The sequence below is a fragment of the Ornithorhynchus anatinus genome, chromosome 8, assembly GCF_004115215.2.
Source record: "Ornithorhynchus anatinus isolate Pmale09 chromosome 8, mOrnAna1.pri.v4, whole genome shotgun sequence".
NCBI lineage: Eukaryota > Metazoa > Chordata > Mammalia > Monotremata > Ornithorhynchidae > Ornithorhynchus > Ornithorhynchus anatinus.
The window spans coordinates 1,839,372-1,865,931 of NC_041735.1; the positions used below are offsets into that span (position 1 = coordinate 1,839,372).

The 26,560-nt window shown below is 64.0% G+C and overlaps 1 protein-coding gene across 1 annotated transcript; it reads right to left on the bottom strand.

Annotated features, from left to right (window-relative positions):
- Window positions 1-807: 807 nt before the first annotated feature.
- Window positions 808-25,333, bottom strand: ALPK3 (alpha kinase 3). The gene is given in 15 exon segments (XM_029070743.2): window positions 808-2,343; window positions 2,661-2,709; window positions 2,858-3,072; window positions 3,704-3,792; window positions 4,262-4,542; window positions 4,898-4,933; window positions 5,112-5,239; window positions 5,493-5,640; window positions 5,763-8,154; window positions 9,825-10,929; window positions 12,522-12,639; window positions 15,774-15,895; window positions 18,282-18,320; window positions 25,140-25,200; window positions 25,203-25,333. Coding segments are annotated over 15 exon segments (5,208 nt in total). The 5' UTR covers window positions 25,288-25,333; the 3' UTR covers window positions 808-2,003.
- Window positions 25,334-26,560: the final 1,227 nt, after the last annotated feature.

A 26,560-nucleotide genomic window follows, 5' to 3' on the forward strand; every position in this document is an offset into this window, starting at 1 on the left:
CTGTTCAGCTTCCTGGAGGGTGGGGCAGGGGCAGGGGATCTTTGAGGGCCAACATCCACCTGTCCATAAAACCCGTGGGGCATGAGGTTCCAAGGAGAGGGGCGAGATCCGGGGTGGCGGGGGGCATCACGGAGGCTCAGGTTGCCTCTCTGGGGGGACTGGGCAGCCTGGGTCCTGGAGAAGACCAGTCCTCTTGGTAGACCAACCAGCCAACTCTCAATTCTTGCAGGGGTCCAGTAGGTCAAATCGGGTGTTCGAAAGTTCATTAGGATCTCTTCCCCACCCCACCACTCTTTCCCCCGCCACACTCCGGGGACCTTCCCTATCTTTCCCCAGCAGGGAGCAGGGGGAGACTAGGAATCTGCCAGATCAAACCCCTCGTTCCTGCAAAGTGAGCTCGGGCTGGAATTCTGGGCGGCTTCCAACCCACGGACAGGGCTTGGCCCGAGGGAGACCCAGCGGGCGGAAGCACGAGACCGATCCCTGAGGAACGGGGAATGTGCAGGGAGAGGGGATCGCCTCACTTTGACACCACCCCCCACCCCATCCCCGATCCCTTCCCGGAAACGGGGCTTTGGGCCAGGGGTCCTGGAGGTGGGCCGGGCCGGCAGCAGCAGGAACCTGCTGTCCCCTCTGACGGCTCTGAGGACAGATGGGCAGGCTGACGGACGGACACTCCCCCGGACCCTCCTCCCACTCCACCACTGCGGAGCCCCTTCCCGTGAGCTGTCAGAGCCCTGGCCCTGGGGAAGGATGGGTGGGAGAGGGAGCGTCCCCACAGCCCTGACAGACAGACAGGAGCCTGGCACGTGTGCACTCTGTGTTTATTGCACTCAAAGCGGAGCATGCGGGCCCCGGGGCGGTCGTCTCAACCCACCCGGCACGGGGAGAACCCCGGGAAGAGGCAGGGCTCGGGCCAGGATGGAGCTTAGGATCGGGCTACCTCCTTCCCCGTAACAGAACGGCCCCCACGCCGATCCTGGGGGCAGAGCGGCCACGGATCCAAAGCCCAGGCCCTTTTCGAGCGAGGCTAGACTCACCCAAGCCACAGAAAGATGAGGAAAGGAAGAGACGGAATATGGGGGTCTACAGAGGGCAGCCGAGGCGAGGGAGCCCACTCAGGGGGAAGAGAGAGCCGAGCCGTGTGGGGAAAGACCGGTCAAGGGAACAAGAGCTACCGGTTGGGGCCGGAGCGTAAGGCCGGAGCGCGGGGCCAGAGGGTTTAGGCAGGGAATCCCGGGGAAGAGAATGCCCATGATTATCCAAGTCACAACAAGACAAACAGACGGTGGCTGGGCAGGAGCAGGAAACCAGCGAGAGGTAGAGGAACTGCTGGGTCATGTGCAACAAAGCAGCTAGGGAAGAACATCTGGGGGTGAGACCCCCAGGTCCATCCTAAATAGACCAGGTGGAGTCATCTCTGGAGGCGCCTGAGACCCAGGGGAGGGGTCCGGTGAGGAAAGGGTCTCGGGAGGGGGACGGGGCAGGAGCAGGCTCCCTCCACCGGGCACAGAAACTCCCACACGATGGGGCTTGACTCCGGCGAGAGCCGCCCGAGGGCCTAAGCGGAGAGCTGGGGAAAACCTATTGTAAACGTAGTCACCACAAGTGGCACCGGAAGGCCGGGGCACGCGCTCGTAGCCTGGCACCTCCGGGACCCTGGAGTCATACGCGCCTCCCCTCGTGCCCCTTAGACCCGAGGGAAGCGGAAGGCTCCGTGCCCAGTCCCTCGTTCCCTGAGACCTCAATCCGTTCCATCCTTCCCACTCCTGCCACACGGCCTTCCTCAGGGTCCCGGCTCCCGTGGGACTGAATGGAGCATTTTCGCCCATACCGCCCACTCCACTGTCCAAGGACACCGAGGAGGCTGCTGCCCGGCGGCAAGTCCCCGACCGCCCGCGGCCCCCGCCCAGGGCGGGAGCCGGGCACCCTGGGCACGGGTCTTCCGTCTGGTTGGAGCTGCTTCCCGCTTCCTGGGTGGAGGCTCCCAGCTCCGGTCCGGCCTAGCGCGGGCCCTGGGCCTCGGCTCCCCTGTCGTCAGGGGGAGCGGGCCGGCCGGCCGCCTCGGAGGCCTTCCGGGCAGCCTTGGGGCTCACGCCGCTCTTGCGGGACCCCTGGGGGCTGGCCGGGCCTTTCTTCTGGAGCTGGGGGCTCGACTGGGTCGACTGGCCCCTGCGGCCCTGGGACGGGCTCTTGGGGCCCCTGGACTTGGCCAGCGAGTGGGCCGACTCGGGGCCCCTCAGAGGCTGCAGCCCCAGCATCCGGCAGTGGGGGCTGCACCGGTGCGTCGACTCAAACTGGTCCAGCAGGGCCGGAGAGCAGCTCTCCTTGAGGCCTTGATACCTGCAGGCAGGGAGAACCGGGGACACGCAGGGCTGGGATCCGGCCGGTCGCCCCAACTCCCGGCCGCCGGACCCGCACCGCGCCCCGGGGAGAGGAGCCAGCCGGGCCGGGGCCCCGGGCCGAGGGGGAGAGGGGCATCTCTTGCCAGGCTGGGTCAGTTCTCCCACGCTGCACTGGGAAGCAGAACGGGGGGAGATAAGGGCCCAGGATGTAACCCCATGGCAGTCGTTTGGCCGGGGGTGGAGGGGTGGACCGGGGAGGATATTTGATGCTGGGACAGAGGCACAGGCAGGACCTGGGCAGCTGGGCTCCCTCACCCTCTCAGTCTCGTGGCGATTTGCACGTTGGTTGTCTTCCAGCCCACACCTGAGGAGGAGCCAAGTTTGGGGGAACAGCCGGAAAGGGAGAACCCGACACCCAGTTTCCTCTCCCCCCGACCCCGCGGCCCGCCTCTGCCCTCTCCCTCTGCCCACCTCCACCCTCCCCTCCCTTCCTTCCCGCCCCCAAGCCACACCGGCGAGGTCCGTGACCAGGAAGCCTCCATTCGTCCACTGGTACAGCCAGTGCTGGAAGGTCTGACACTTGAGCGCGGCCTCTGATCCCTCGGGCCCCTCCTGAGACCCCGACGCCCGTGCACAGTAGGGTGCCAGCGGCGCCCCCAGGTCCTCCTCCAGCGTGGCGTAGGGGATGGTGTTGGCCGGACGGTAGATCAGGTACAGGGGGATGATCCTGACGAGCCGACGGAGAGAGGGGAATCAGCCCGGCCGGGCCCGCCCCCCGGCCTCCGGGGACGTCCGCCCTCGACCCCGGCGCGGCCCTCGGCTCAGTGGGAGACCAGTTAGGGAACCGCCCCCCGCCGACGATCCGGTGTCGTAGCTGGCGAGGAAGGGGGTCGAGCGGGGAAATACTTGGCGCTCAGAGCTACCACCGGCAGGCTCGGCCCCTGGGGGCCGGAGGCCTCCTCGGCTCCCCGACTGCAGGTGCCCGGAACCCCGATCGGAGCGAAAAGGCGGGAGTGGGGCATGAGGAGTGCGAAGTCGGATTGGTTGGGGTGCCGCCACCCGGGCCTCAGGCCCCGGGGACTAAGGTGCGGGAAGGGCTCTCCGGGGCTCCCCGTAGTGGCCTGCAGATCCCCTGGGGGGAGGGAGGAAGGGGCCAAAGAACCGGGGTCAGGCCGAAGACGGTGGCCTCCTCCAGGTCGGGCTCCCAGGCCGCCCCCCGGGGCTCCCGCCGTCAGCCCCTGGAGCCAGGTCGGACGCCTGGGGCCGTGCCGGCCGTTTAGCCCCGCAGGGCGGGGCAGGGCAAGGCAGGGCCCGCGGCGGGGCCCGCGGCAGGGCCCGCGGCGGGGGGTGGCACTTACTCTGGCACCTGGCCGAAGGCGGGGGCGGCCCGGGCCTCCGCTGCAAAGATCTTGCAGTATTCGCGACTCATGTTCTGGATCTTACAGCCCTGGGGAGGGAGGGAGAGGAGCCGGGCCCATCGCCCCGGTCGGTCTCCGTACGCCCCCGGGAGCAGATGGCCTGGGCCCGTCACCCCGGCTCGCCCCCAACCCTGGCCCAGCTCCTCACCACCCCCCCCCCGAGGGGACGGAGCCTAGCGCAAGGGGTTGAAGCTCGCCCCAGGAGTCCCCTGCCCCCTTCAACCATCCACAGCACCCTCCCGGCTCAGGAACCCACTAGCCTCTCCAAGGCCGAGGCTGCCACCGCGGATCCCCCGGGGGCCTGGGCCCGGCTAAGCAGGGCAAAACGATTCGAGGGGCGGGGCGGGGCGAACGAGGGGCAGGCAGAGGGACCGGGGAGGGGAGAGCGGAGGGACGAGTGGAAGGGCAGGGGAGGGGGGAGCAGAGAAGCGGAGAGGGACGGTGGGGAGCGGGGAGGGGTGGGGAGGAGAGGGGAGGGCGGAACGGCGGCCCGGCTACCTGGATGGTGGCGTCATAGTTCCTTCCCAGCAGGGAGCTGTCGCTGCCCGGCCCGAACACCAGCGGGCTGGGGACCTTGATGACGCAGGTGCGGCCCGACTCGAAGACGGGCTCCAGGCCGTAGATGACCTTGGCTCGGGAGGCCTTGCGCAGGCCGCCCCCCGCCCCGCCGCCGCGCAGCTCCCCGCTCACCAGCCGCCCGAACAGTTTGTCCCCCCAGCAGCCGGAGTCGGCCAGTCCCTTGGCGAAGACCATGGGCGTCATCTCGATTTCTTCTCCAACTGGGCAGACGGCAGGAGCGTGGGCGGCAGCCCCGGCCTCCCCGCCTCCCCGCTCCCCGCCGCGATCCGTCCTCTCCTCGGCCCGCAAGGTCACACAGGCGCACGCGGGAGGGGTGAGGCGGCCGCGGGACAGAGGCGGGGACGTGGTGGGCTCGAAAAATCAGCCTCCCCCCATCATGAGTGTGTGCGTGTGTGTATGCGAGTGCGACCGGGGGGGTGGTTTTTCGAGCACACACAGAGCACCGCAGCAGGCCTCCCGGTCTCCCCGGGGCCCCGGGGACTCCCCTCCAAGAAGGGGCAGGCGTGGGGCCGGGGACGCGCCCCGGGGCCCCGCCCCCTCTCCGGGAAAGCTTACCCTCTACCTCTTCCCTGGAGACGAGGCCCGCCAGCACTGCGGAAACAGCGGCCGATGAGCGCGGGCCCTGGGGGACGACTATCGTCTCCCAGCCCCCGGCTCCTTCTGTCCGCCCCCTCGTAGCCCATTCCTCCTCCCCTCTACAGTCTGGCACCGACCCCGGGCGGCACTCGGGGCACCCAGGACGGAACGTGGAGGCCCGAGCGGCACTCACCGTCGGGGCTGAGTCGGAAGTCAGTGGAGTCGGCGCCGTGCTCGTTGCGGATGGAGCACCGGTAGAGCCCGCAGTCCTGAGGCGAGGCCTGCACGATGGCCAAGGCTGCCGGCCCCTCGTCGCCGGCGCTGCGGAGAGCAGAGCCCGCCTGAGGGCAGCCCAGGTGGCCAGCCCGACGGAGCAGTGGGCACGGACTCCCGCAGGGGTGGGGAGGCAGGACGAGGAGGCGTGGGGACAGCGGGGTGAAGCAGGGAGAAAGGGACAGGGAGGAAAGGTCAGGGAAGATCGGTCAGGGAGATGGACCGGGGACGATGGGTCGGGAAGGAAGGGTGGCCTCAAGCTCCTCACCGATGTCCCTCCCGGCCCCGCCTCGCCGCTCACCTTCTCGCGACTTCGGCCACGGGCCGCGAGTCCTTGGTCCAGGTGAGGACGGAGTCCCCGAGGATGTTGAAGAATTGGCACCAGAGCTTCAAGCTGCCTGATGCGTCCGGGAACTGCTCCACCCGGATCTTCCGGATCACCTGGGGGGCTGAGGGCCGGTGGGGAGGCGGGTGAGCGGGGACGGGGGCCGGGAGGACCACCCGCAACACGCCGTGGCCGAGCAGCACCCGCCCCCCGTGTGGGGTTCTCCCTCCTCTTGCCATTTCTCACCTTTGAAAGGGTCTTTGGCTTTTCTGGGCTCGGCTTCCGGCGCGTCCTGCCCGCGCTCGGGGCCTTCTGGGGCCGCCTCCACGCCCGGCGCCCTGCTGCCCTCGGGGCCGTCGTCGTCGCCGCCCGGGCCCGCGGGCTCCTCGAATGCCCGTGGCACCTCCAGGGTCGCAAGCTTCCTGGTCTGGGTCGGGGACCGTCCCGGGGCCGCTGGAGGCGGTGAGGGCCCCGGAGCCGGGCCCTTCCTGGCCCCGCGAGGGGAGGCCGAGGGGCTGCCCTTCTCTTTCTCTTCTGCCTCCACCTCCCCGGCCGGCTTCGCCCGTGGGAGGAATCTTTTGCGCCGAGCTCCCAGGGCGAGCTCCTGGGGGGTGGCTCCCGGTGCCTCCAGCCTGCTCTCCCCCAGCTCCCCCCTCTCCCCAGCGCCAGGGGCCTTTTGCTCCCCGCTCTCTCCCGCCCCAGGGGACTCCTGCTCCCTGCTCTTCCCGGGCTCCTCGGCTCCAGGAGCTTCCTTCTCCTTGCTCTCGCCAACTCCAGGGACCTCCTTCTCCTTGCTCTCCCCCTCCCCGGGAACCTCCTTCTCCTTGCTCTCCCCAGCCCCGGGAGCCTCCACACCAGGGATCTCCTGCTCCCTCTCCAAGAAGGGCCTCGGCTCCTCACCCCCCCCAGGGACTTCCCACATCCCGCCCTCTCCTGGGGATGCCAGATCTTCCCTCTCCGGGTCCCGAGGCGAGGCCTCCTCTCCCACCACGATGTCCGGGATGGTGAGGTGAACAGAACCCCTTCCCGGCCCCCTGCCCAGGGCGAGCGCCTGGTGGCCAGCCTGCAGCTCTTGGTGGAGGAGGCCGGTGAGCCGGCGGGAGGTGCGGGGGCTCAGGCAGAGCGTCTCGGCGCTCTGCACCAGGTGGTTGTTCTCCACCCGCTCCAGGATCCTGCGGGACGTCCGGGGACTCAGGCCGGCGACCTCCACCGTCGGGCACAGGCTGTGCTTGGGGGCGGGCGGCCCGGGTGCAGGGGTCTGCAGGCCCTCCCGCTTCGCTCCCATCTGGGAGCCCTCCTGGTACGAGTCTGGGGGTCCAGCGCTGGACAGCTTCAACAGCAGGAGCAGGTAATTCTTCAGTGAATCGATGAGGCAGCTGTCGGCCTCCCCGGCCTCTGGGGCCCCCGGCCTCTCCACTCTGGGCTCCAGCGGGCTCCCTCGGCACTGGCCTCCCTCCCCCGGGGCTGGGCTTCCGGGCCCCTGCGGCTGTGGCAGAGCAGACCCGCCCTGGGCACGGGCCTCTGGGGGCTGGTGGGAGGCCGGGTCCACGGGGGTGGGATGCCCGGGGCCCAGCCCTTCCTCGCTTTTCAGAGACTCGGGACCCAGGGCCGAGGGATGGGTGTCAGAAGAGGGAGCCCCGCCCCCCGCAGCCACCCCTCCCGTCAGGCTGAGCTCTCTCCCTCCAGCGACAAGGCTAACGCCCGGCGTTGGCTGGGGCGGCCTGCCCTCGGCCAGCTGGGACTGAGCTGGGTCCATCTGTCCTGCAGAGAAGGGGTGGGCTGGGGGTACGGAGATCCCAGCTGGACAGTCCAGAGAGTCTCCCTCTGAAGAGTTGGGGGCAGGAGTCTCTGCCATCTTGGGCCTAGCGGGGGCAGAGTCGGGGATGGGGCACTCCGGAAAACGCCCAGGAGTCTGAGGAGACCCAGGGACTCCTGAGCTTGGGAAGCCAGGGGGTCGGCCCTGGGAGTCGGGGAAGCTCTCCCCTTCCGGTTGTGCTCTGGGGTTCTCTTGTGGTCTCTCATCTGCCTGCGGTCGCCCTTCCTCCTGTGTCACGTCAGACCGTGGTGTCCTGTCCTGCGTGCTCGTGTCGGCCTCATACGCTTGTGCCTTCGTGTCCTCTTGCGTCCTCCCGTCCACCGGGGGTTTCTCATCCACCCGCGTCCTCGTGTCCTCTTGCGTCCTCCCGTCCACCGGGGGTTTCCCACCCATCTGCGTCCTCGTGTCCTCTTGCGTCCTCCCGTCCACCGAGGGTTTCTCACCCATCTGCGTCCTTGTGTCCTTTTGCGTCTCCAAGTCCACTGGGGGTTTCTCATCCACTTGCGTCCTCGTGTCCTCCTGCGTCCTCGGGTCCACCTTGGGTTTCTCATCCACTCGAGTCCTCACTTCCTCTTGTGACCTCACGTCCGCCAGGGATTTCTCATCCGCCTGCTTCCTCGTGTCCACCTGGGATTTCTTGTCCACCTGTGCTCTCGTGCCCCCTTGTGTAGGGTCTGGCTGGGGTCTCCTGTTTGCCTGTATCCTCCCGTCCCGACGGGCGTCTGTGTCCACGGAGTCACCGTCCTCCCGGCCACCTGCGGGGCTGTGGCTGGGGAGCTCCGGGGTGGAACCCGCCCCAGTAGCTGTGGTGGAACCTGTGGCCTGAGAACAGAGAACAGGACCTCACCCACCTGGCCCAGAGCCCTACTCCCCAAGATCTCCTTCTCCCTTGGTCCATCTTTTGCAGCCCAGTACGGCCTCTAGTCTCCTCTGGCACCGGGTAGTGCTGGTCCAGCCCACAAACAGCAATAAGGGGTTCGGATCCTGGGTCCCTGTGCCCTGTTGGGCTGAGGCATCGAGAGTCGGACCTGAGCCACCTTCTACCCCCTCTCCGGGCTGGCAACCTTCCGGGTGCCTGGGCCCCAAACTCACGCCTCGGACCCCCGAACCTTCTCTTACCCTACATGCTCTCTGGACCCCCAATTCCTGCTCTTGCCTCCCCCCACCGACCTAGTAGCCTGCTGGGATCCACAGAGGCCCGGGAAGGGTACAGAAATGATGCAGGGACCAGAGGTGGGCATAAAGGGGAAGGCTGGGGGCGCGAGGAAGAGCTTCCACCTGTTAGGAGGACGGGGCTCAGCCGTTCCGTGTCACCGAGACCGGAACAGGGGGAACTCGCCGACCCTGCGGCAGGTGGGATTTAGGTCAAACTGCAGAATTCTGCTTGCAATGAATATGACACACTAGGTTGGGGAGAGTCACAGCCAGCAGGGGTTTGTGGGGATCGTCAGCGGGGCCAGGAAGCTGGAGACCTCCCTCCCTGGAGGGCTGGAGGGAAGGGCTGCCATGCTTGGGGCCAGGGGCTGGACAAGATGACCTCTGACCAGCTAGGGGGCAGGTGGAGGTCTGTGGGATCCTAAGATTTCCTTTCTCAGACCCAGGGTGTGTGGCGTTCTGAGATCCAGGATGTGGGACCTGGGGGTGGGGGGGGGAGGCAGGGAGAGATGCAAGCTGAGCATGGGACAGGAGACATTGGCACAGCAGCTCAGGGGCGGATCCCTGGGCAAAGCTCGGGGGCTGGGAGGGTTGGCAGTGAGCAGACCGCTCCTACCATGGATGTTCTCGGTCTCTGGGACCCCAGAGGTCTGGCCTCAGCATAGGATGATCCCATCCCTCTGGGTGGGGCCTGGTTTTGGGGGGAAAGCAGAGCAGAAATCTTTGTATAGCTTGGGGATGTGGGGAGGGATGGGGTTCAGATTAAGACCAGGACCCCTCTATTTCCAAGCCAGACTCTGGGCCCAGTTGGTCCCACGAGACTAGGCTCCCCAAGACCGTCTCCCACCTGCCGCCTAACCCCAACTCTCAGGGAAAACAGGGTCTGGATCCGGTCCCCATTTCTCCCAAGAGCTGGGGCCGGTGGGGACCGGACCTCCACCCTCACCTCAGCCCCACAGTTCCTAGAAACCCAGAGATCCACCGCCCAAAATAGCCAAGGGGCCGGGAGCAGGAGGGCGGCAGCTGGGAACAGATGCAGCTGGGCCTCGGGGGGGAAGACGGGATGGCCATTCCCCACCACCTCCTGCCTCGGGGACCACCCCGGGGCCCTGGTCCTGGGCTCAGTGGTCACTCTGGGTGACTGGCCAGGCTTGGGTGTGCTGTGTCCCCGGAGCCAGTGACCGGGCCAGCTCCCTTGGCCTGGCCTGCCCCCGCCACCCCCCGCCCCTCCTCCCAACCCTATAAATAGGACCAAGCGTGCCTGCCTCAAAGCTGCTTTGGAAACAGTCTGCTGTGAAGTCACTTCCCAAAAAAGTTCCCTAGGTGGGTGCCCTCACCTCCCGAGAGGCGCTGGGGGCCGGCCGCTCTAGCGAGGGGCTCTCCCGGGCGCCGTGTCTCCGGCGGGCTGGGGCACGTGGGGTGAGGGGCACCGGGGGTGCCGGGGGCTCTTGGGCTCCCTGCCGGGTCGGAGGGCGGGACGGGGGCTCACTGCTCAGATCTCCTTTAGGCTTTGGAGGCTCAAACCTCTTCTTGTTAAATCTTCTGGGGGGTTGGGCTGCCGGTGAACCCCCTCCCCTCGTGCCCGTGGGCGTCCCCTCCTCCTCTGCGTTGACAGGGGGCTGGAGACTCTCCAGGAACAAATCCTTCAGGGAAAAGTTGCCGGGCGGGGTGGGAGTGGGGGTGGGGGTGTCCCGGGCTCCGACCCCTCGGGGATGGGTGCTCCTGGCCTCCGGCACCTCTGGGGGCTTGGCTCTCCTGGGTTCCAAGCCCCGCAGGGAGCCAGGTGCGGGAGGCGTGTGGGGGCGGCGGCTCTCTGTGGGGCCGGGGCTCCCAGACGCTGGGGCCGGGGATGGCTTCTGCTCTTCCGGCCTGGTCCCTGCCCCGCGGCCGGGTTCCTTCTCCTCCTCCTCCTCCTTCTTCTTCTTCTTCTTGGCTACCGACTCCTTGAGCGGCCCGTGGGCCCAGATTCCCCCGGCCTCGCCTCCGCCCTCCTCTCCGCTGTCCAGAGCGGCATCTCCGTTGGTGGCCACTTGATCGCCCACGAGGCTGCCGCCGGCCGGACCCGGCTCGCCAGACTCGGCCACGGGGTCGGGTCCCCGCGACCCCCTCTCGACGTCTCCGCCGGACCCGGAGAGGCGGTCCGGCTCCGCCGCGCCGCGGAGACGCCGCTTGCGCTGGAACCGATCCGGGCTGAGCTTGCGTGGCGCCCCGTCCTCGGGGGCCGCCCCGTCCCCGGCGTCGGGGGCCGCCTCCTTGCCCCGCTTCCGGCTCTGCTCGATCTCCCGCAGCTTGGCTTCCGCCTTCCGTTTCAGCTTGGCAAACCAGCGCTGGTGGATCTTGTACTCGGTCATGGTGCCCACCTCCAGCACCCCCGAGCAGGACACGATACCTTTGGCGTTGCGGGCGGACGCCTGGTAGATGGCAGCGTCCTCCTCTCGGCACCTGGGGGCAGAACGGCCTCGTGCTCCCATTTCACAGGTCACGGGAGAGAAAAGACCAGACCAAGGCCCTTGTCGGGGGGGAGGCCCTGGATCAGGCCCACTGGGCCGTCTGACTCCCACAGCGCCCAACTCTCCCTCTTGGACGGCCCCCCTCGGCCCATCTGTCCCCATCTTACTCCTCACCCGCTATTCACCAATTCACTCTCTTCTCTCCTTCCAAGGTCCCCTTCTGTTTGTACCTGGCTCTCGCCTCTCCCACCGCCCCCGTCACTAAAACACCTTCCCCTCTTCAATCCCGCCAGAACACGTATGCCCCTTTGCCCCTCCAAAGCTTCCTGAAGAGCCACCTCTTCCAGGAGGCCTTGCCCAACTAATTTCCACCCCCGTCAGGTAACCCCAGCAGCCGCCCTCAGCCGGTGTGTTTATGTTCGCACTCTGCTGAGTTAGCGCTCATTCATTTTTCCCAACTTTGGCTGTGACCAGCCTTCCCTACATTTTCCTCTTGCTTCCACTGACCGTGTATCATCTGTGTCTGGCCGTCTCCCCACCCTGTTAGGTGGCGAGCCCCTCCTGGCTCATAATGGCTAACGAGTGGTCGAGTGCCCGTATCAACCATTCCGGGGGCCGCTGAACCTCTGCTCGGAGCTGGGAGCAGCCAGGGTTCCAGGGTCCAGAGGATCCAATATAACAATATTGTCATTTCGTACGCTCCCAGGCGCTTAATGAGGTGCTCTGCATACAGTAAGCGCTCGATAAATACGACTGACTCACTGACTGACCTGCGAGAGCCAGGAGAGCGGGAAGCTACCCGGGCAGGGGTCTGTCTGACTCAAGGACCCGGGCTGCCGACCCCTCCTTGCCACCGACCCAGTCCTGGCCGGCTGCTGTGTGGAGGGGATCCGAGGTGGGCGTGGAACGCCCTCCCTCCTCAAATCCAACAGACGGTGACTCTCCCCGACTTGGAAGCCTTACTGAAGGCACATCTCCTCCAAGAGGCCATCACGGATTAAGCCCCCCTTTCCTCTTCTCCCACTCCCTTCTGCATCACCCTGACTTGCTCCCTTTGTTCTCCCCCACACACAGACCCCCACAGCACTTATGTAATAATGTTGGTATTTGTTAAGCGCTTACTATGTGCAGAGCACCGTTCTAAGCGCTGGGGTATACGAGGTAATCAGGTTGCCCCACATGAGGCTCACAATCTTCATCCCCATTTTCCAGATGAGGGAACTGAGGCACAGAGAAGTTAAGTGACTTGCCCACGGCCACACAGCTGCCAGGTGGCAGAGCTGGGATTCGAACCCATGACCTCTGGCTCCCAAGCCCGTGCTCCTTCCACTGAGCCACGCTGCTCATGTACATATCTGTCATTAATTAAATATGTATTGGCGTCTCTCCCCATCTAGACTGTAAGCACGTTGTGGGCAGGGAATGTGTCTGCTCATTGTTGCACTGTACTCTCCCAAGCGTTTAGTACGGTGCTGCGCACATGGTAAGCGCTCAATAAATAAGGCTGACAATGAATGACCCCTTGGTCCTGCCCCATGAGCTCTTCTGGGCCCCCTCCCCCAACCTCCCCCAGGCCCCACTCACTTGTAGAGCTGCAGCGTATGGCGGTTACCCCGCTGGGAGATCTCATACTTGGGCAGGCCGCAGTACCGGTCGAGCTCCTCGTCATCTCGGTACCAGGTCACCTCTGGCTCCGGGTACCCTGTGCGGGACGGGGGCAGACGGGGGCACGGGCTGGGCTCCCCATACCTGGCACCTCCGTCTGCCTCGCCCCAGAGGTCCCAGGAATAGCCCGGGGTGGGGAGACAGTGGGGACCGGAAGCAAGCCGCGCTCAGAACGGGGAGCCGACCCCACTCTTCCTGGGGCGGCCAGCCCTGAGGCGCGGGCTGAGGCATCCCTGACCTTCCCCCCGCTCCCGTGTCACTGCCCAGGCCCACGCTCCCATCCCCGCTCTTGCCCCCGTGCCGGGCACCGAGCCTGCGGAAATCCTACTTGGTGCCCCGGAGTCCCCTCGCCTACCCTGCCCCTGCCCGGTAAGGTGAGCTCCTTGTTCCCACCCAGCTAAAGCCCCTCTTGCATCACCGTGTGTGCCCGCCCAGCACATGCCAGCCAGCACACGTCTCCCTCGCCTCCAGTGTGGATATGAGCTCATCGTTGCGGGAAGGGCTGGGGCAGGGGGACGTGTCCGGAGCCCCGTCCCGTGACAGCCCTCCCCGCCGAGTTCCCACAGAAATCAGCTGAGCAGACAGAGCAGGCGGGGCCCAGGACAGCAGAGAGCTAGTGAGGCTGGGGGAAGGCACAGAGGGGACGTGGGAGGTCCAGAGCCGGGGGGGTTTGCCCCTCAGTACCCGGTGGCCCGCGGGATAGGCGGAGGTCAGGCTGGAGACCTGCCGGAACCTCACCCGTGTCTCCCCCAGACCAGGGGACAGTTGAATCCTGCCCCCACCATCGCCCACTCCAAGACCCTGCCTCCCTGCCCCATCTCCTCACCTAACAGGCCTGTGCCCTGTCCCACTGGGACTCGCCCCACCTTTGAGATAAGGGCCGGGGGCTGCTGTGGGGAGGGGCCGGAGACTTGGGGTCTTGGATGGAGGGATGGAACTCCCCTCCCCGCTTTGACTTCACTCAGGGGCTGCGTGGAACAGGGCAGAGTGCGTGGAACCGGGTGCGAGCCTTGCCCTTTTCCCGTCAGAACCCGAGTCGCTCCTATCCCCACTTCCTGCCTCCCTTAGCTTCTGGGCAACGGGAACAGAGTGAAGGTTAGAGCCTGCCCCCGCTCCTGTCCCAGGCCCTGCCCCTGCCCAGAGGTAATAATAATAACTGTGGCATTTGTTAAGCTCTTACTATATGCCGGACACTATGCTAAGTGCTGGGATAGATACAAGATGATCAGATTGGGCAGAGTCCCTCTTCCACATGAGGCTGCTGGTTCTAAGAGGGAGGGGAGTACAGGTATTTAACCCCCATTTTACAGATGAGGCAACTGAGGCCCAGAGAAGTCAAGTGACTCGCCCGAGGTCACACAGCAGGCAAGTGAAGCAGCGAGGCTCAGTGGCAAGAGCCCGGGCTCGGGAGTCGGAGGTCATGGGTTCGAATCCCGGCTCTGCCACTCGGCAGCTGGGTGACCGTGGGCGAGTCACTTCACTTCTCTGCGCCTCAGTTCCCTCATCCGTAAAATGGGGATGAAGACGGTGAGCCTCACGTGAGACAACCTGATTACCCTGTCTCTACCCCAGTGCTTAGAACAGTGCTCTGCACATAGTAAGCGCTTAACAAATACCAACATTATTTGATTAGGCTGGGAGCCTATCACTGGACAGGGATTGTCTCTGTTGCTGAACTGTACACTCCAAGCACTTGGTACAGTGCTCTGCACATAGTAAGTGCTCAATAAATACTACCGAATGAATGAAAGTGGCAGAGCCAGGATTAGAACCCAAGCCCTCTGACTCCCAGGCCCGGGGTCTTTCCCCTGGGGAGCGCTGCTCTCCACCTGGACCATCCATCCTGGGCCCTACCCCGACCCTCCGGTGCCTGCCCGGATGAATCCCATCTCCCAGCCCGGACCGCCGCGAAGTCTCTGGCCCAGGCTAAACCGACACCTTCGGCCTGGGGTTTCAGACCGGCCTGCGTATTGAGAGCTGGGAACTCTTAAAGGGCGACAGCTGCAGGTTCAGTGCCCTCAGAACCACGCCTAAGTATCAGGCTGGGTAATAATAATAGTAATAATAATTATGATCTCTGTTAAGCGTTTACTATTTGCCAGACACCGTTCTAAGCCCTGGGGTGGATACAAGTAGGGCGCTCGGTCTCAATCCCCGTTTTTCAGATGAGGTAACTGAGGCACGGAGAAGTGAGGTGACTGGCCCAAGGTCACACAGCGGATAAGTGGCAGAGTGGGGAATTAGAACCCATGACCTTCTGACTCCGAGGCCCGTGTTCTATCCACTACACCCTGCCGCTTCTCTGGGTGTCGCCGACTCAGTGGCATGCCAAGCTTGGCAAGGTGTGAACGGGAACCAGCCTCCTGCTGTAACATCTGCCTACTCGGAGCCAGGGGAGGGGGAGTCTTGGGGGTTCCGGTCCAGTAACAAGACCACGGGGCAGGCAAGTCGCCCTGGGAGGCTCTGGCCCAGAAATGAGACCAGGTGGCCCTGCTGAGACAAGACCAGGTGACACTGCAACCCAGCCTGGGGACCCCGCAGCCTAGCCTGGGGGGCCCCAGCTCAGAGAGGAGTTCAGGCGGCCCCACAGCCCATCCGGGGGGCACCCCGACCCGGAGACGAGACCAGGTGATCCTGCGGCTCAGCCTGGGGGAGCCTAGACGATAGAGGAGACCGGGCAGCCCTGCAGGCCAACATGGGGGACCCCGGACCGGGGGAGAGACCAGGCGGCCCTTTAGCCCACTCTTGGGAGCCCCGGCTCAGAGAGGTGACCAGGCGGCCCTGCAGTGCAGCCTGGGGGACCCCAGCCCAGAGATGAGCCCCGGAGGCCCGGCAGGCCAGCCCGGGGGGGATCCCGGCCCAGTGCCCCGGAGCACTTCTCCCTCCACTAGATCCCTCTCCCTCCTCCGCCCCCGAGGCCTCCCTCCCCTTTCCGTGGGCTTTTCCCGGGCCGAATGCCCAGAAGCCTGGGAAGGCCTCTGGACCCTCACGGAAACGCTCATGGGGTCTCCGGGGGCAGCCCCCAGCTTCCCGCACCCACCTCCTGCCCGCCCGGAGGGTCAGCCGGCCCCGCATCCCAGCCGAGACAGACGTCCACATCCCGCCCCGAGACGGAGCCTGCTCCTGCACAGACCCACAGGGATGGGGGCAGGGGGTAGGGGGGTTCCATACCTGTGACGACACAGGTGAACTTGGCATCGCAGTCCTCGGACACGGCCCGGGACTTGAGCGTGGTCTCGAACAGTGGCTGGGTCTCCTCGGTCAGCTGGGCGATGATGGAGCAGAACGTGCTCCTGGAGAAGGCGAGGACTCCTGAGAGCCACCCCACGCCCCCCCGGCCCGCACTGGGGCCGGCATCTCCACCCTCCCCGGCCAGCGATCCTTCCCCGGCCAGGGAAGGGGGGGGGGGTCCTCGGATCAGGGGGAGGGACGGGGCAGGAGCCAGGCTGCCGGCAGGCGGGGGCGTTCAGACCCCAGAGCCTGTTCAGGGACCCCCGCTTTCTCCTGCACCTGCCCTTCCCTCATCTCCAGCTGCCGCATTCCAAGGAAGCTCATGCAGCCAGGACACACACCAGACACACACCCGGGCACTTACAGGCAAGGCCGGACGTGCCCCTGCCCCCAGGCCACCCCCCACTCTGGGTGCCTTCGGACATACCCGCCGGAAGGCCAACAGAGGCCTCGTGCCCCCATCCCACCCTGGTGGGGGCCGGGGGGGTGACTCCTGGGGGAAGAGAGCCAAAGAAGGACCACAGCGGGCCGCAGGAAGGGAGCGAGGGACCCCGGGGGGCCTGGCTCGGGCTGGGGTGGAGGCGGGGCCGGGTCGGGCTGGGGTCGGGGTGGGTCTGTTGAGACTTGGCCCGCTGGCTGCAAAGAAAGCCTGTGGAAATTGCTCCAATCAACAGTGTCAGTAGCAGTGACCGTGCCAGCACTGGCCCAGGGTCAGGAACCCCGTCCCGCTCCTTCCCACTCCTTCCCCCCACCTTCCCGCTCCCTTCCCACTCCCCGGAGGGAGGGAGCCCGGTCCCGGCCAGCCTCGGCCTCCCTCTGGTCCCGGAGCCACTGGCAGGAACCGCGGGTGGAGTTGGGTAGCGTGGGCAGCTCTAGCTTTGCCCAGCAAAGCTGTGCCAAATGCCCTGACCACCTCCACCCTACCCTCCTCCTCCACCGCCCCCTTGCCCCCTGGAGGCCCAGGTGGGCTGAGTCGGAGAACCCTTGCTGGGGCTGGGCCCCCCAGGCTACCAATTCCACCCATGGAAGCCAAGGCATCGGGCCTTCGCCAGCTGTCTCGATGCCTCACCTTTCCGCTGAAAAAAACACCTCTAGATCACAGACTGCTCCGTTTCCCCAGTCAGCAGGCAGAGTGCCCTCCCCCCACCCAGCTGGTGCGTGGATCCACCTCACACACGTGATGCAATCACACAAGTGGAGCAGGCTGTGCCCGACCCAACCCTGACCCTCTGACCTGCTCAAGCTTGGGGGGCAGAGGGGGAGTCCTGGGGGCGCCTGGTGGGAGCTCAGAGGAGGAGAAAGAAGACTCCTGGGATCTGGGCCCACCCTGCATCGCCCCCAACGGGGGTTTCAAAGGCCAACGGAAACTGTGCCCTACCCCTGCCTCCGTCTTTATCCCTGGTCCTACCTTCGCCCCTATTCCCCGTCCCCACCCCCTGCTCCAAGCTGAGCCTGGGGCTGCAACTGGAGGGGGAGGTTGGGGGAGGCTTCGGTGTTTCCCAACCCTCGGCCCAAAGAAGAAGAAGATGAAGAAGAAAAAGAAAAAGAAGAGCGGTCCACACAGCTGTCAACTCCCCACCTCCCCGAGGGCCCCTGAGGGAAAGTCCCAAGTGATTTATTTCCAAGAGACTCAGGCAGGGACTGGGGAGGGGGGAGCTTGGGCCTGTCTGACACCTTATCAAGTTACTCCAAACAACCCCTCTCTTCTCTCCCCCCTCCCTTCTCTTCCTTTCCCTCTCTCCCTCCCTCCCTCCCTCTCCATTTCCATTCTTCAGCTCAAGGTCTCTCACTCTGCTCTCGGAGGTAATTTCCACAGCCCAGAGGCTCCTGATTGGGCATTTCCATGGGTTGCTCTGGACCCTGCTGGACCCCTGAGACCCTACCTGGTTTAACTTGCTCTCTCTGCCCCTCCCCGCCCCGGCATTAGCAGGTCAGTGCTGGGGGGTGGGGAGGGTTCTACAGGGGAGGACCGGGGAAGGGGTACAGTGAGCAAAGATGGGGGAGAACAGAGGGGAGGGAGGGAGGGAAGGATTGACTTTTGGAAAGGCAGTATGGACGGAGGTGCCCAGAGAAAGAATGAGTCCTGGAACAGAGCTGGAGCTAGGAAGGAAAGGGGGAGAAAACTGGGCAGGGAGGAATAGGAGGAGGTCAATGAAGGAAGAAGCTGGAAAGCAGGGAAGACAGGATTCAAAGCGACTTTTTGACCTCTCCCTCCTGCGAGGAAGGGGGACGGACCCCCACATAGCTCCACCTGTTGACTGACGCCCCCAGCCCCCCGACCCTGTGGGACGTCCGGTGCAGGCACCGACCTTTGAACCCCCAGAGAGGCAAACGGAGTGAGTGAGCGCCCCATGCAGCCCGTGGGTTAGTGTCCGAGCATCTCCAGGGCACAGGCTCAAGAAGGGAGAGGGCAGAGATGGGCACGGATGAGCCCGCAGTGAGTTTTACCTTCCAGAGCTGGGGGGGGAGAGTCGGCTGCTGGATGAGCTAAGCGGAAACAGCAAACAGAACCATTAGGCAGAAAAGCGGAGACGGGAGCCAGCCCGGGAGCCTGCCCGCCGGGGAGGTACTCCTCACCACCTCGGGGCCGCCTGCTGGACTTCCCGTTGAAACGGTCCAGAAACCGAAGCCCTTTCTGAAACCAAGAGCTGAGGCGGCGGAGTCGGGAGATGGGGCTCCACGGGTCCTCCAGGACACGGGGTCGGGGGGGACCGGCCCGCTCGTCTCCGGCATCCTGCCCCTCCAAGAATGCCTCAGACGGCGACCCCTCCTCTCTCCCTGCCAGGTTGAGGCCGGGGAAGGGGACCGTGAGAAACATCTACTGTATTAACGGGTTAACGGGTTAAGAGGCCACAGTGCACACCAGCTGGGAGAGCAGAGGACAGGGTAAAGGGAAAACCAAACCAAAAAACCCCTCAGGATCCTCCTCCCCTGCGCCGGCAACCCCACCCCAAGCTAGCGGAAATGGGCTGTCCCCGGGCCCTGGCTCACTGCCATCGGCTCTCTCCCACCGCCCGGGCCCCAAGCCGGGGTGAGAGGCGGCGGAATCGCTAGGCAAACCTCCCTCCCTCTGGAGAAGAGGGGGAATCCCAGAGGGCACTTCACACCTTGAGGGTGGAAGGTGCCCCGCAAGGGGCTTTGAGAAATCTGGAAGTCCCGGAGCTGTGGGCGAGGGGGTTTGGGGCTGCAGCAGTGAGCCCGCCCTCCAAAGATGGAGAGCCAGAGAAATGAAGGATTATTTTTCCATTATCTTGGCTGAGGAAAGGCTGGGCTTGGTCAGACCGAGGGACAGAGATTTGATCAGAGGTCACACCGATTCCCAACTCCTCTGTGACCGTCTCTTGGGCCAAGCCTGGATATGTCCCTGCCCTAGATGCCCGCACATTAACTCTACCCTGAGCTGGACCCTCAGTGCCCAACATTTCAAGCTTCAGTCCCCCTAGTCCCGTGTCTGGCCCTCGTGGCCCTCTGCTCCCATTTCCGGTGCCCCGAAACCCTCCCCAGACTCAGTTTTCTTGGCCTTCCAAGTGGTCACGTCCCTCAACTAGCCTTAGGCATCGCCCTTAACAGGTCTAGATTGGCACCTTTTCACTTGGCACCGAAGCGGCCAGTTCCGCTCTTGACCCTGAGTAGCCTGGAGAGAGACCAGAGAGGTGGGGTGGACACGCAGGACCTCTAATGTCCACCCTGTCCCCTGGACAGCAGCGATGGCAGACACAGTGGGAAGAGCACCCCAAGCTAGCAGGATGATACAGGGAGCTCCCACCTTGACCTGGCTTCTCCCCGGGGTCACGAAGCTCGTTTTCCGGTCCCCTTCCTGCCTTTGCCTTGCCCACCTCCCTACCTCTTTGTCTTTGTGATCACCGACCCAGTAGCCACGGCTCCACCCCGAAAATTATGTCCCTAGCTACCACCCTCTGCCCCGCTGGGTGTGTCCTGGCTTTTGAGCTTGGTCTGGGTGGAAAGAGATGAAGAAGGGTGGTCTAGTGGAAAGAGCCCGGGCCTGAGAGTCAGAGGACCTGGGTTCTAATCCTTGTTCTGCATCTGGCCCACTCTTTGACCTTGGTAAATCACTTCACTCTTCTGGGACTCAGTTTCCTCATCTGTAAAATAGGGATTCAGTACCTGTTCTTCCTCCCACTTAGATTGGGAGTCCCATGGGGGACAGGGACTGGGTTCGACCTGATTAGCCTGTAGCTATCCCAGTGCTTAGTATGCTACCTGGCACATAATAAGTGCTTAACAAATAATGCAATCATGAATGGAGAAGAGCATAAGGATATCTGTCCTTTATCCGTCTGACTGCCTATTTGAGGCGGTAACTGTCATGGGGGGGGAGGGGAGAGTGTTTTGTGTGTGTGCATGTGTGTGTGTGTGTGTGTGTTTTCCTCATCTCTGGCCAGACGACCCTCCTCCCCTAACACACCGAGACCCCGGACCGTCTATTCACATTAGAGACCGCTTCGAGGAAGCTGTGAGCTATGACCACCCAACCGACCGGCAAATCCAACACCCAAGCAGGCCCTGAGGCTGCAGGGGCCCCCCCACCCTCCGCTGGTCCAGCCCCAGAACAGCTGCTGGGAATAGCGGTCCACTAAGAGCAGGAGGCCCAGATAGTGGCCATAAAGAGAAAACCGCAAGGGGCGAGCGGCAAGGACAGCAGCCTGGGCTCCGGCCAGCTCCCCCCGCCTCCGGCCCCGGCCCCCGGCCCCGCCCGCCATCCGCCGTGGACACGCACAGCCCCCAAAAAGACAATCTGCTCAGATGTTCCATTACCAGACGGCAGCCCGGCCCCGTGGACGTCAGCTGCTGCCCTCACAGGGCCCTGGGGCGGTGACAGCCGGGCCCAGCCCCCCGGTTTCCACCCTGACCTCTCCTCTCCCCCATTTCCCTCATCCCAGTCCAAGCCCTGCTCACACGATAATAATCATGATTGGAGTATTCGCTAAGCACTCTGTTGAGCCGAGCACCGAGGTAGATACAGTGCAATCAAACCAGACACAGTCCCGGTTCCACATGGGGCTCACGGTCTATGGGGCAGGAAGAACAGGTATCGAATCCCCTTTTTACAGATGAGGAACCTGAGGCTCAGAGGAGTTAAGTGATTTACCCAAGGTCACACAGCAGGCAGGCATGTGGAAGCAGGATTAGAACCTAGGTCTCCTGACTCCAAGGTCTGTGCTCTTTCCACTAGGCTGCTCTACGTACCAGGGTTTTATCAAAACTCACCAGCTATCGGCCAATCTGGGAACCACTCCCTCTGGCTCCTCCCTGACACCCCCTCCCCATCTCCCCAAATCTAGTCCGTCGTGGGCTTCTCCCCAAGGGTCACCAGGATGGAGGGGGCAGCTCTTCAGTTTTACATCCTGCTTGCCCCACCTCACCCCTACACCCTACCTCTCCCGTCTCCCTACCCTAGGATCTGGCAGTGGGGCAGAAACTTTCAGGCGCCAGGGACGAGGGGTGACGAGTTTTCCAGACCAGCTGTCAGGATTCCAAAGGATCTGGGTCTGACCACCTTCGGACTTCCGGGGCCCAGGCTGGATCACCGTGTGGGTGCCCCCGGCCCCTCCTGGTGCTGGTCTGGCACAGCAACGTCCTCACCCGGGGCACAAGGCAGGGTAGGGTGGGCAGGAAGCCGTAGTCCTTTGGGAGACACTGGGGGGACTGGGGGTTCCCCAGCCCCCAGCCCCAACTAGTGATGGAAGCCTCCTCCCCACTGCTCCCAGCAGCCAGGGGAACCCTGGGCAACGCCCCTCGCAAAAGGTCCCGTCCACTGTGCTCAACTCCTCAGGCCCCCCCGACCCCTACTCTCTGAACGGACCTGTTCCCTCCCTCCCTCCTTCTTCCTTGAGACAATATGGCTCCCACACTGACTTTCACCCTGGAGGGGCGCCCCCCCGTCTCTGTTAAACCCACTCTGATCCCAAGGAAGGGACTCATCTTTCCCTTGGAGAGGCTCTCGGTCCCATGAGGCCCACAGGCCTTCAAGCAGAGGAGGGGGATTGACGGAGGGGGAGGAGTGGGGTAACAAGCAACAGTCAGAGAATGGGGAGCGATAGAGGGTGGTCCCCAGTCAGTGGTTGGCACCCTCCCTGGCAATTTGAACCTCTCCGTCCTCCCACAGCCTGGTCGCAGACCTGGCCTGTCCAGTTGGGTGGCCAGCCGCCTTCTGGGCTCGCTCCATTCCCTCCATCCCTCCGGGACAGCGGCCGCCCCTTGGCCCCTCCAGCTGGGGTCTCTGAGCGCTGACAAAAGCCAGAGCCCTGACAGGCCACCAGCTGGAACACAAAGCCAAGTCTCCCTCCTGCTTTTTCTGAGAGCCGGGTAGGGGGAGGGTGCGGGAGTGGGTGGGGAGGGGGTGTGAGCAGCAGTTCTCCTCCCTGCACTGGGACATGTGACACTCTGACGGGACCAGAGAGAAACTGGTTCCGGTTACAACTGAACTTCTCAGAACTCCAAGGTCAGCGGCCCTGAGCCAGGGCGAGCAGCAATATCGGACCCTTTCCTCCTTGTCCTTGCTGCCCAGGCCCGGCTCCTCTGCTCTCCAGGGAGGCAGGCCCGAATGCCTTGGAGCGGCCTCGAGGATTGGCCCCCGGGGCTAAGAAAACCTACCCCCCCCCCCCCGCCCCGCTCTGGCTCACAAAAAAGTGCTCTCTGCTGAGGAGTCCCTGGTCAGAGAGACCAAGGAGCTGAAAATTCAGGAGGGACTATTATGATTATTACTATTATTATAGATGTTAAGTGCTTACTTTGTGGCTAAGCGCCGGGGTTGATACAAAATCCTTGTTGGTCACAGTCCTTGCTCCACTTGGGGCTCGTGATTTTACCAGGAGGGAGGAGGATTATTCACCATCTTCCGGGTGAGGAAACTGAGGCACAGAGAAGTTAAGGGACTTGCCCAAGGTCACCCAACAAGCAAGTGCGGAGTTAGGTGTAGAACTCAGGTCCTCTGACTCCCAGACCCGGCTCTTTCCTCTAGGCCATGCTGAAGGATGGGGAGAGGTAGGGGTGTGTCTCTCTGGGCTGGGCCTCTCTGTCTCTCTGGGGGGGAGAGTCTGATGACAAAGACCAGAGGTTTGGATTCTAAGGGAAGGATGAGGGTGAGGGGTGGGGAAGGAGAGGAGAGGGACGAGGGAAAGACATTCGCCTGAAAGGCTGGGTCAACTCTGGGCTCAGCTCAGCCAAGATCTGCACGGGTCCACGGGGTGGGACGGGCTGGTCAGTGTCCTATAGGCCCTTCCCCTGCTCCCCCCATCTCCGAGCCTCCTGAAAGAGGCGCAGCCTCAGGCCCAGTTCCTAGGCACCCTCAGACCTTGTTGACCGCCTGCCCGCCGAAGCCAGCCTTCAGGTTCGATCGATTGATCGATCAGGGTCGTACGTACTGAGGCCCCCTCTGCGTGCAGAGCTCTGTGCGAGGTGCTTGGGAGAGGGACAGTAGAATTCGAAGACATATCCCTACCCTCAAAGGAGCTTCCAGTTCAGCCTCCTACAACCAGAAATCGAGAGGGCTCGGTGGGGTGGGTGGGGCGAGGCAGGGCTGAGTCTCTGGTCCCCAGAACCCTGTAGCCCCCAGCTGGGTTTTTGGCCCCTGGAATTTAAGCCTCCCAGGCTGCCTCCATGACTGAGAGTCCCTCCACAAGCCCCACAGAGGATCGAGGGGCTGTTTGGGGTCCCAGCCTCGCTCCCAGCCTCGGCTCAGGAGGCCTAGTTCCCTGGAAGCCCCAGCTCCTGCCCAGGGTGGATGGGGGCAGAGCCTGCCTGCCGAGCCGCAGCTCTTGCCCAGGGAGGGTGGGGTGGGCCTGTCTACTGAGATCCTGGCAGAGGCTTTGACCCCGGTCCAGTTCAGCCCATTTCCTTCCTCATCTACTACCGGAGAGATCCACTTCTGACCCGTAAATCCCAAGGTCTTTCCGACTACCCCAGCCCCAGTCCACTGCCCCTGACCCCAACCTCTTGGAGCCCAGCAAGGGGCACGGGGCAGGTCATCTTTCCTCACCCCCTCACAACACCTACTTCCAAAACCTCCTCAACAGCTTCCTGATGGCTTCTTCAACACCTCACCTGGCCCCTACAGTGCCTTCCCCATTCTCCACAGACCCGCTCAACACCCCCTCCCTTCTCCATGGCTCCTACAGTGCCCCTTCCTTCCTTCTCGGCCCTCTCAATGCTCTCCCATTTCCCCACGATCCCCTCAATGCCCACCCCTCCTCCAGGACCCCACAGCCCTCCCTCCCTCCTCCACAGCTCCCTTTAGTCACTCCTCCCTCCTCTTCAGACCCCTCAGCTCCCTCTTCCTCCACGAGCATCACAGGGCCAGACTGCACGGCCCCCCCCTTATCACCCCAACCTTCCCCCTTAGACCCTCTTCCCTACTCCACTGTGCCCTCCCCCTCCTCCACGATCCTCTCAGCACCCCTCCCCTCCCTCCATAGCCCGCCCCACAGCCCTCCTCCTCCTTCCGGGATCCCATCAGTGTCCATCCTCCTCCACAGCCCGCCTTATCTCCTATACAGCTCCCCTTATCACCCTCCCTCCAGCCCCCTTCCTCCTCCCCGACCTCTCAACAAAACTCCCCTTTCCCTTCTCCAGCCTCCCCTCAGCCCTCCCCTCCTCCATGTCCCTCTTAGCTCCCTCCCGCCTTCTCCACGACCCCTTCTCCTTCTCCAGATCATCCCCCCCACCGCTTTACTACGATCCCCTCGGAGCCCCTTCCCTTCTCCCCAGGCCCCCCTCATTCTCCACGGATCCACTGAGCGCCCTTCCCTTCCTCCCCGGCCTTCTCAGCGCCTCTCCCTCTCCACAATCCCCTCAAGGCCCCTTCCCTCCTCCACAGCCCCTCTCAGGATCCCCCGCATTCCCTACGATCCACTGAGCTCCCCTTCCCTCCTCTTCAGGCCCTCTCAGGACCCTCCTCATTCTCCACGATCCACTGAGCTCCCCTTCCCTCCCCCACAGCCCCTCTTAGGAGCCCCCTCATTCTTTACGAGATCCACTTCCCTCCCCTCCGGCGGCCTCGCCCTCTTCCACGATCCCCTCAGGGCCTCTTCCCTCCTCCACAGCCCCCCTCGGGACCCCCGACCCCCTCGGACGCCCCTTCCCTCCTCCCCGGCCCCTCTCCGTGCCCTCCTCCTTCTCCGGGAGCCCCTCAATCGATCGATCAATCGGTCGTATTTATCGAGCGCTTATTGTGAGCAGAGCACTGTAACTAGGCCTCAAGACCCTCTCCCTCGCCCCCTTCCCAAACCTCCTCGAGACCCCTCCCTGCCACCCCTGAGAGCCCCCCGACCCCCGGCCCGCCCTTACCTGGCCTCGGGCCGCACGCTGAGCAAGTAGTTGCGGCTGGCCGGGCTGTTGCTCCACACCGACCCTCGTCCTCGCCGTCCCCCCCGGGAAAACCCCCGCAGCGCGGGCCGGACTGCCACCCGCGAACCGGGGCCCTCCGGGACCCCATAGGCCCGTCCGGCCTGCCTCTGTCCCCCGGTCCCCTCCGCAGCCACCCCCGGGGCCGGTCCTGCCCTGGCCCGGCTCTGGGCCCGCTGTCCCGGCCTGTCCCCTCTGCCCCGTCCCCGGGGCCCCCCCCCCCCCGCTATTTATAGCCGGCGGCCCCTGCCACCTGCTGCTGTCCCTCCCCATCCCGGCCCCGCCGGACCCCGCCCCGGGGAGGGACCAGGAGCCCCCCCGCCCCGGGCCTGTCCTTCCCTCGGCCTTCTGGCCAGGACACTACCAAGGCCCGGACCCTAACCCTTCCCGACCCTCGCCCTCCACCCGGCCTTTGACTCCTCCAATGTCCTCCTCCAGCCTCTGCCCTCCCCCTTTTTCTCCAAGGTCCCTCCTGCCCTTTCATCTGCCCCCCCCCACCACCTCAATCGTGGGACGACACAACGACAAAGGAGAAACTGCCACCCCAAACCCTCGGGAGAGGGGCCAGACAGACAAAGAGAGGCGGGGAGGGGGGAGAGCAAGAGAGAATGAAAGTGTGGCGAGATCTATCAAACAGAGACGCCTTTATCATCGTCTTTAAAACGCTAGATCACCGTTGGAACTCTCCCAAGTGCTTAGTACATAGCGCTTTGCACAAAGCACTCAGTAAATACCATTATCGATCGACTGATTGATGGATCACCTTGCCCGCTCCTACCTTACCTCCCCAATTGCCTACCACAAGTCAGCCGGCTCATTTTGCTCCTCTAATGCCAACCTGTTTACCAATATCTCAATCTCACAGCAGACTTCGTTGCCCATGTCCTGCCTCTGGCCTGGAAACTCCCTCCCTCTTCTTATGCCTCAGACACTCCCCACTTTCTAACCCTCACGGAAGGCACATCTCCTCCAAGAGGCCTTTCCTGACCTAAGTCTCGTTTCCCACTCCCTACTGTGTCCACTCTCGCACTTGATTTCCACCCTTTGATTCACCCCACCCTCAGCTCCACAGCGCTTACGTATATATCCATTATTATTTATTCATTTATATTAATAGCGGGCTCCCCCTCTAACGGCAAGCTCACTGTGGGCAGGGAACATTTCCACCTCTGTTCTGTTGTACTCTCCCAAGAGCTTAGTACAGTGTAGTACAGAGCACATAGTAAGCGCTCAATAAATACCACTGATTCATCTGTCCCCACGGGTGTCCTACCCAGACCCCTCCGGTACAGCAGGGCGGGTGGACGGGGGAAATTACCAATGGCCCAGGGAGGGGAAGGATCGAAGACGAGGGGAATAGCAGG